Source organism: Salvia miltiorrhiza, chromosome 7 (assembly GCF_028751815.1).
Source record: "Salvia miltiorrhiza cultivar Shanhuang (shh) chromosome 7, IMPLAD_Smil_shh, whole genome shotgun sequence".
NCBI classification, from domain to species: Eukaryota; Viridiplantae; Streptophyta; class Magnoliopsida; order Lamiales; family Lamiaceae; genus Salvia; species Salvia miltiorrhiza.
In genome coordinates this window covers 25,934,893-25,945,071 of record NC_080393.1, presented here as the reverse complement: position 1 = coordinate 25,945,071, position 10,179 = coordinate 25,934,893, and the positions used below count along the sequence as shown (strand labels likewise).

Below are 10,179 nucleotides of genomic sequence, written 5' to 3'. Positions count from 1 at the left end.
TCAAACCCATTCCCCCTAACAGTTTATACATTTGATCTCGATGGATACTTTTTGTCAAAGGATCCGCTATGTTATCAATTGATCTTATATAATCAATTGTGATAACTCCACTAGTGATCAGATGTCTCACGGTATTATGACGTCGACGAATATGTCTCGACTTACCGTTATACAAATGGTTTTGTGCTCGTCCGATAGCAGCTTGACTATCACAATGAATTATTACGGACGACACAGGTTTCGACCAACATGGAATATCCTCGAGGAAATTTTTAAGCCACTCGGCTTCTTCACCAGCTTTATCCAAAGCTATGAATTCTGATTCCATGGTCGATCTAGCAATACATGTTTGCTTCTTGGATTTCCAAGACACAGCACCACCCCCCACAGTGAATACATAACCGCTCGTTGAAAATGAGTCTTTGGCATCAGATATCCAATTTGCATCACAGTACCCTTCAAGTACAGAGGGTTCCCTAGTATAATGAATCGCATAGTTTTGAGTATATTTCAAATATCTCAAAACCCTTTCAAGAGCTTTCCAATGTTCATTACTAGGGTTAGCTGTAAAGCTGCTCAACTTGTTGACCGAGCATGCTATATCGGAACGAGTGCAATTTGTTAGATACATCAGGCTCCCAATAATCTTCGCATATTCTAACGCGTCAACAGGTTCTCCCTTGTGTACACTCAAATGCACATTAGGTTCCCATGGTGTCTTAGCTATTGGCTTGTCAAAAGCGTTGAAATTCTTTAACACTTTCTCAACGTAGTGAGATTGTGTTATAGTAATACCATCAGGTCTTCTTAGAATTTTAATTCCAAGGATAACATCAGCTAAGCCCATATCTTTCATGCTAAAATTTTTACTTAGCATGCCTTTGGTTTCTTGAATCACTCGGGAATTACTTCCCATGATGAGCATGTCATCTACATAAAGACAAACAATAACATATCCGTTATTAGAATTCTTAATGTAGACATATTTATCGCACTCATTGATTCTGAATCCATTTGACAACATTACACTGTCAAATTTTAAATGCCATTGAAGCGGTGCTTGCTTCAACCCATATAAAGACCTTTGAAGTTTGCATACTTTGTGCTCTTGCCCAGGTACTACAAACCCTTCAGGTTGCTTCATATATATTTCATCTTCCAACTCGCCATACAAGAACGCAGTTTTCACATCCATTTGGTGAATCTCAAGATTGTGCAAGACAGCAATAGCGAGAAGCATCCGAATAGATGTTAGTCTGGTCACAGGTGAATAGGTATCGAAGAAATCGTATCCTTCTTTCTGCCTGAAACCTTGAACGACAAGTCGGGCTTTGTACTTATCTATAGTACCATCAGATTTGTACTTCTTCTTTAGGATCCATTTGCATCCTAAAGCTTTACTTCCAGGTGGTAGATCCACTAACACCCAAGTATGATTCTGCATAATGGAATCAATCTCAATATCGATGGCTTCTTTCCAGAGAGCTGCATCTGAGCCAGACATAGCTTCTTTAATCGTCACCGGTTCGCCATCTAGCATCAAGACAACATAATCCGGTCCATAGACATTAGCTTTTCTAACTCGTTCCCCACGTCTCGGTTCTACATCCATAGGTTTAGACCTTGGTCTTTTCCTATTAGGTGGTACATGATTAGAACCCGTGGCATCATCTACTTGAGTAGAATTACTAGCTACTTCCATAGGTTTAGAACCTGTAGCATCACCATCAACTCCATCATTAGAGTTCGATGTACCTTTATCCTTGTTAGGATAGATATTTTCAAAGAATATAGCATTCCTTGATTCTATCGTTGTCCCAACATGTATATCAGGTATCTCCGATCTGTGCACTATAAAACGATAGGCACTGCTATTAAGTGCATGACCAATGAAGATACAATCCACCGTTTTAGGTCCTATTGTAACTTGCTTTGGTAAAGGCACTTCTACCTTGGCTAAACACCCCACACTTTGAGGTATTTATACGAAGGTTTCCTTCATTTCCATAGCTCATAGGGAGTTACATCTTTCCCTTTGAGTGGAATCTTGTTCAAGATATAGTTGGCCGTTAAGACAGCTTCCCCCCACATGTTCTGGGGTAATCCTGAACTAATCAACAAGGCATTCATCATCTCCTTAAGAGTTTGATTCTTGCGTTCAGCAACGCCGTTAGATTGTGGTGAATAAGGAGCCGTCGTTTGATGTATTATACCACTTTCGTTGCATAATTCAGCAAACGGAGCTACGTATTCTCCACCTCTATCACTTCGAACCATCTTAATTCGACATCCAAGTTGATTCTCGGCTTCATTTTTGAAGTTTCTAAAAGCTTCAATAGCCTCATCTTTACTTTTCAATAAGTAAAGGTAACAATACTTTGTGCAATCGTCTATAAAGGTGATAAAGTACTTCTTGCCACCTCTAGTTTGCACGAACTTTAAATCACAAACATCGGTGTGAATAAGTTCCAAAGGTTGAGTGCTCCTTTTTACCGATTTAAACGGTAACTTAGCCATCTTGGCTTCAACACAAACTTCACATTTTTCTTGTGAGTTGTATTCATCAACTTTTAGTAAATTCATTTTTACTAATCTCTTTATAGCATTTAGATTAACATGTCCAAGTCTACAATGCCATAAATCAGAACACTCAATCAAGTAAGCAGAAGAGGTTGATGCATCTTTATTGATCTTAGCCTTGGCAGGCTTACAAGCTCTTACACCAAGTTTGAAAAGTCCTTCGGAGGCATAGCCTTTCCCTAGGAACTTTCCCCACTTGCGTATTACAACATAGTCAGATTTGAAAAACAATTCAAAATCCTTATTCGTAAGCCTAAAGCCCGAAATTAAATTCTTTCGGACAGTTGGAACGTGTAATACGTCTTTCAATGTGATCTCCACGCCCGACGTGAGTTGAAGAATCACATCTCCCATGCCAAGGACTTGGGATGTCCGTTCGCTAGCCTCCATTATCGTTTTGTTTTCCACTTCCTTGTAGTTGTGGAACAACTCACGATTTATGCATATATGGACGGTAGCGCCGGTATCCACGAACCAAGCGTTAGGGTTATCCACATGATTCACCTCAGAGATCATGGCTGTAAAGTCATCGTGGTTCCAATCGTCGAAGTCCTTCTCGACGTTGTTCACGTTGCTCTTTGCCTTCTTCCGCTTTGGCTTGCGGCAATCTTTAGCCATGTGACCTTGTTTGTCACAATTAAAACATACACCATCAAACTTTGATGGTTGACTACCGCCTTGTTTCCCTTTACCCTTATTATTAGGGTTAGGGCGACCACGTTTATTGGAGGGACCGCCTTTCTCGGTGAGATTGGCCTTTGCCTCCATCGGAGCTTTTCCCTTTTGATCACGACTTCTCACGTGATCCTCCATTTGAAGCTTGGATATTAATATCGGCACGGACATCTCCGAGCTCTCATGCTTCAAAAGGTTTTGAAATTTCCTCCAACTAGGAGGTAATTTCTCTATGATGATTGCAACGAGCAATGCATCCGCCAAGGGCATCCCTTCGGCTTGAACCTCATGTGAAAGATTTTGGAATTCTTCCACTTGGTCCATCAATGGCCGGGAGTCAACCATTTTATATTCCAACCATTTGGCAACGACATACTTGGTAGTATTCGCCTTGTCCACTTGATACTTTAGATCAAGGGCCTCCCACAATTGTTTCGCGGTTTCATGAACCTTGAAAACACGATAGAGCCGTTCGTCCAGAGACATGAGAACGGTGTTACGGCACAAGTAGTCGCCGCGGCACCAGTTCAAATATCCGGCACGAATTTCTTGGCTTGTCTCCCCTTCCCCTTCACTCGGGGTTGGAGGTTTATCCTCCATTAAGAATCCGGCAAACCCCACGGTTGTGAGGTAGAATAGCATCTTCTCTTGCCAATATTTGAAGTTCTTGCGTGAGAACGTTGATGGTTTCTCGGCAAGACCAATAGTTCTAGATGTTGACGATGAAGCCCCCGTTGATGCAAACGAGGAAAATATTGACGACGTGGTTGAACCGATGGTTGCAGAGGTGGTGGAGCCATCCATATTGACGTCGGTGTGAGCCATTTCTCGAACGTGTATCAACGGCAGAGAATTTAATCTTCTTGCGATTGTCAGAACCGGGTACACGATCGAGATATTACAAAATATTTATTTTGAGAAATTACAACTCAAAATAATTGAAATATTACAAAGTAAATAATTTGAGAAATTACAACTCAAATAATTTGATACAACTGAAATATACTGTATAAATAAATTATACGTATAAACAAAATCGAGTCGAGATGAATCTCTTCCCGCAAGAAGATTATCGCCCCGGTAGTGCTCTTCGGTTTGGCGTATCTTCCCCAAAGGTAAAACGACTACGTCTCGGCGGATGTAGCACCACAATCCGGCGAGCTCCGGCGAACTGAATAAGGATCGAAAACTGAGCTAGAGGTGGAATGCAGAATGCAGACTATTTTGTGAGTTGTGAGTTGTGAGTTTTCAGAGTGAATTCTAAAGCTCACCACACACCCATATTTATAGGTGTTAAACCGAGTGTGAACGGATCGGCAGTCAACTCCGGCGGCTGCGGTAGGTGGCCGCAATCGTTGAACGCAGAAGTTGAAACAGTCAATTCCGGCGGCTGCGGTAGGTGGCCGCAATCGTTGAACGCAGAAGTTGAAACTGATTTTCCCTCTTCAACATCCAAACTTTGACATACAATATCTCACTCACCGGAAATCGGTTTTGAGACTTCAAGTATATCACGTTGATCTACTCGAGATGTAGATTAACATCCAATTATTATTTTAATTAAATAATAAATATTTAATTAAATAATAATTTTCAGATTTGGCATAAAATCATATTTCCAACAATATCACCTACATATTTCATACAAATGGTGATAAAAAAGCAGCAAAAGATACGTGAAGGAAGCTCATAGGACCGGACCGAGCTGATGAACGAGGACACCCATGTTGGCGTGCTGCATGGTCGTTGGTGCCGGGCACGGAGTGGAGAAGAGGTGATCGCGTGGGCGGCTTTTCCTTTTGTTTGGTGGGGAAGTTTTAGTTTTTTTATAATTTTTATTTATATTTTTTTTTTAATTTCAATTTTTGATTTGTTTTAAAATTCTAAACTTTCATTTTAATTTTAATTTTAAGTATTTTTTAATTAATATACTATTGGAATTTAATTTTAATGAAATATTAAATTTTAAAATAAAAGAATGAAAATAAGGTTAGAAATAGAATGCCGTGGAGGTAGAGACCTTAGCGCAGGCCACCAATTACGTGAGAAGCTAGAAATGTGCGAAAAAAAGAGAATAATTGAAGATTATCCCCGAAAACAACAGCCACTTTATTTGAGAATACTCTGAATTCACACATGTGTCCTTCATTCTAAAAGGATGAATTCTCCTACTTATCTTTTATCAAAAGAATTGCAGATTGGATAGAGAATGAAGAAGAGAGGTGTTTGCGAGAAATCGATGGAGTTGGTGCTCAACATTATCAAACTCTTCTCGTTTTCTGCGGCACCCATGAAATCAAAATCTCAGATTAGCAGCAGAAGCTCACAAACTCCAGCAGCAGTAGCGGATGATGAGAATTTCTCTGATTACATAAAAAGGTTCCACGCAAGGAACAACAATACATTCACAGATCGGAAAGCCTCTGCATTTATTAACAAGTTCCACCAAAACAACTCTCGTCACTACACGCCGCCTCTTCTGCCTCCGCCTCCGCCTCGCGCCAACTGATCGATGCTTTTACATTTTCTTCTTAGTTTATGCTGTTGCTCATTCACCTCTATATTTTCACTTCACTTTTTTTAAAAAAAAAAGAAAAGAAAAAAAGATTGGCCTAGCTCTTCACGTGTAATTGTGATAGAGTGTTTTCTACTTTTCTGTTTGAGAGTTTTTAGTTTATACGGAGTATATTTCAACGTACGATTTTTTGATCCAATTCTACTTTGAAATTTAAACTATTCATTTTAACCAATAATATACCAAGCTACGATAATTTTTCCGTAATTGAAAGTTGAGTATAATCTTTGAAAATTCTCACTGTCTCGGCCACGCAGAAGCTTCAAATTTAGGGCAATAGCGTCGGGATATACTCTGCTTTTTGTTTCCCTATTTTGGTTGTTGGATACTTGGATTTCCTATATTTGGGAGCTTTTATTTCGTATCACATTGTACAAAGCGATTTATCCTTTTCCATTTATACATTTTGAATTGGAGTAGTATTCTGCTAAAAAGGAAATAAGTTAGGACCCTGAACTTTCCTTTACTGAAAGAAAACGAAACTAATTTATATTTATATACTAACAGAGAGTTTGGCTAAGCTTATTTTAAAGAGTTTATAAGTTATTCGAACTTATAAGATGTTTCAAGAGGATGTAGTTTTTTAAAAACTTATAAGTTTTCAAAGTGTGTGGTAATTGAGCTTATAAGTTAGAGATATAATTTTTAATTAGTGAGAGAAAATCTTTGTTAGAGAAAGAAAATTGAAGAAAAATAAATTTAGAATGATATATGATGAGTTGTCACTTTTGGGTAGCGTCATGTATTGGATACTAATTGAGGTTTATTTACAGGTTGTGGGTCTGCCTAACCCCTCACCCTTCGGGTGTTGGTTTTAAAAAAAATGATATACGATGAAACTAAAAAATCATAGTTGGGTTATTTTTGAAAAACGAGTGTTGCTTATAAGATAATGAGAAAATAAATTGAGGTACATGAACTTATTTTTTCGGAAGCTTATAAGTTTTAGAACTTATTTTTACAACTTATAAGCTTTTTAAGAACTTATTTTGCCAAAAACTTTGAAGGATGTTATAAACTCTTAAATTATAGAGCTTATAAGTTCAGTCAAACACCCTCTAAATAATAACATCAACGGCGCAAACTCTTGTATATAAACAGCAAGGCGTAGAATTTAAATTCCACAGCTCCACCTCTCTTAAAAAAAATAATAACAGTTGAGAACTGCGGCTTCTTTTTCTCTTAGGATCCTAAGGTTAGAATCCTGCCTATATAATTCAATCTCATATTGTTTTAAAACTGTTCTGCACAATAACTTTAGAATTATTTAAAAATAAAAAAATAAACTTGAGAAATCTGTGATGTTTGAATCTTAGATGTTTACAAACGAAAGTTTTGTATCGCTTAGGTATCATAGGTGTGCTTGCTCTTTAATACATTTATTCACTCCTTATAAAATGGTATAAAATTATATCACACACTCTTATGCATAGAATTATCATTTTCCCAAGGGATAAGGGGCTGCCCGAAATATAAAACATGCTCGAATTTTTTATACATCAAAATAAATAAAATATAAAATGACAAATATAACTTATCCCTCCTTTGTACCTCAAAGCAAACACTCCCTTAGAGACGGAAATATAATATTAAGTGATTGTAGGCATAACATAATTAAATAGGTAAGAATTTATTTTATATTTTTTTAGGTAGAGAAATCATCCACGACTGCAACCTGAAAGTAACACCAATTATTGAGTTGCAAATTTGATGAATGACTGATTGAAACGGAATAAATACAAAAATGAACTAGTATTTCAACCAAAGTGACAAAAGCAAGTGGCCCAAAACCTTGATAGAAACTCATATATAATTTTTTTTTTTCAGAGAAAACGACAGAAACACAAAGGGAACAAGGCAGATAAAACCTTAAATAAACCATCCCCCACATAAAGATGAAACATTCAAGTATTATAACTACAGACAACAACACAGTAGGATACCTCCTCCCCCCCCCCCCCCCCCCCCCCCCCCCCAAAAAAAACTACTGAAAACGACCACTACTTTCTTAATTAATCTCCCTACTCCTGTACAATAAGATATATCCACCAAAATAAATAATCCTAATAATCCCCACAAATCTACTCCAAAGGCTAATACTATTCCAACTTTTGATATCTTGTCTTTTCTTGGATAGTAGAAAGAAGATTACAACCCCACTTTACAGCACATATATCACCACAAGCATACTACCAATGGGTTCCCATCAAGCAACAATAATCATGCTATCTCCACCACTCCCATTAAAGCCAGCAGCAGGCATTGCTTGGAAGGCAGACGCGTGTCGTGCCGGCGTCGGTGGCTGTTCTTGATTGGCCGCCTGCGGCTGCGACTGTGGTGGCGGTGGCTGTTGTGATGACATCGACAGGTTGAGTGACAGAGAGGGAGGCTGATCAACGGCTGTCCTTGTCTTGTTAAGGTTGAGACAGGCCAGTTTTGATGATGGAGGAACTGGTAAAATGGGAATTGGCCTAATGGGCTTTGGTGAATTGGTGAGCTGATTGACTTGTCCAAGTGTGAGATTCTCCATTGGAGTTTCAGTTGCGATTGGCACCACTACAGGTGTCATAGCCACAGGAAAATTTGCCATAGGAAATTTCTCAACATTCTTGCCTTGTTGTTTTGTTGGAGTCTGAGGTGAATTTTCTTGATACATTTGGTCATCAACTGCAGAGCCCGCAACCTGTTAAAACCAAAGAAAGTCTTAATTTAAGGCAAGTGACAAGCTCAGTGATAATTCATGACAATGGAATACCGAGCACACATAAAAATAATATGAGGATGGATCCAAATTTCTCTGATTTATTAAGATTTTAGCATATGTATTATGGACCCAACAAAATCATAATTATGTAAATCTAGTTATGTATTAGAATTGAATACCTACTTGTATGTTATGCAATAAGAAAGCAAACTAAACTAAAATGAATGGACATACAACTACCAAACACTCGAAGGGCTGACTAAATATACAACCACTTCTTTTACACACACTCCATTTTTATTTTATTTTCATTAATTGAAAACTGGCCACATATACTCAAAATAAAAGTATAGTATATAATAAAAATGAAATTTGATTAAGAATTATAAGTGAGAGAAATACTGCATCAGTCGTAATGTCAAAGAGGCTGGATCTCCGGCGCCGCCTGTTGTGGTTGTTCCGGCGGAGGAAGTACTTCTGCGCATGGCTTGCGACTTGAGTAGGCGTTCTGGTTTTCACATAGTTTCTCGAAATCCCTCTCCAGTCTCCTTTCCCAACTTTCTGCAGCCCTAACAGAAACAGCCTGTGCTCCTCTTCACTCCACGGCACCCCTATTTTACCAACAAATTCCACAATCAAATCTCTGTAACCGATCACATTCAATTCAACAATCAAATTCAACCATCAGCTCGAAAGTTTTACCTCTTTTCCGCTCGCGGCTCCTGCCGGAGGGATGAACGACGTCGTCGGAAGCATAGCCGGCGGCAACATCGTGGCTGGAATCCTGCGGCAGCTGATCGTACTGAGCCAAATTATTCATGCTCACACTCTTCCTGAACGATCCTTCCGTCATGACTCTCACTCCGAAAAGCATGAATCCTTTACCAACACCGCCGCCGCCGCCGCCGCCGCTGACTTCGGATCCTGTCTGCGAGCACCGACTATCGTCCAAGGCGGAGCTCTCGGAGCGCATCGCCGCCATCGCTATGAAGTAGTAAAGCCTGGTTCCACCACCGTGCACGTGGAGGCTCAGGCCATGTAGAGAGAGAAGTAGTGATGAGAGAGAAAATTGAGGAATTTTCGAGTGGAGACGGACGATGGAGAATATAAGGTGCGATCGTTTACGTAGCAATGAGGGTTTTGTTTTTGTTTATCAGCCAGTAAGATTTTGGTGTGCTGTAATCAATCTCAGCGGTAAGGAGAAGGGAAATATCTCGCTGCTTTCTTGGTGCACGCTCATTTCATTGCCATCGAATCAATGCCCTCCACATAATCCTGCCTCCCACCAGTCTTTTCACACATAAATTAATTATCAATCATATCTTATACTCTCTCCGTCCTGCTATTAACGGCACGTTTCTTTTCGGCACGGGTATTAAAAAGAATTGTATTAGGAGAAAAGTTGTAGGGACCACATATTTAATGTTATTGCTAATTAATTTTGAATATTGTTAATAAAATAACTTTCTTTTTCATCAACACCGGCGAGGCCGCCGCCGCCGCCTTCCCTTCGCCTCGTCAGATCTCAACTCAAGCCTCGCCGGCATTCTACTGGGTGTGGCCGACACAGAAAAGCCCACACCAACCCTCCCCTTTACAGAATTCCGGCGGCACAAACCCAAATCAAACCCTTCCTCCATCAAAA

At 39.3% G+C, this 10,179-nt stretch overlaps 1 protein-coding gene and 1 long non-coding RNA gene across 2 annotated transcripts; one reads left to right on the top strand and one right to left on the bottom strand.

Annotated features, from left to right (window-relative positions):
- The first annotated feature begins 4,876 nt into the window (after nucleotides 1–4,876).
- LOC130993732 (uncharacterized) lies at nucleotides 4,877–5,870 on the top strand. Its single transcript, XR_009091757.1, has 2 exons — nucleotides 4,877–5,061; nucleotides 5,453–5,870. It is a non-coding gene; the product is annotated as an uncharacterized LOC130993732 (long non-coding RNA).
- A 1,740-nt stretch (nucleotides 5,871–7,610) lies between these two features.
- Nucleotides 7,611–9,825, bottom strand: LOC130993731 (transcription factor MYB1R1). Its single transcript, XM_057918772.1, has 3 exons — nucleotides 9,237–9,825; nucleotides 8,937–9,145; nucleotides 7,611–8,513 (listed from the first exon to the last, which is right to left on the bottom strand). Exons 1-3 carry the CDS (start codon nucleotides 9,514–9,516, stop codon nucleotides 8,037–8,039), a joined length of 966 nt encoding a protein of 321 aa, XP_057774755.1. The 5' UTR covers nucleotides 9,517–9,825; the 3' UTR covers nucleotides 7,611–8,036.
- Nucleotides 9,826–10,179: the final 354 nt, after the last annotated feature.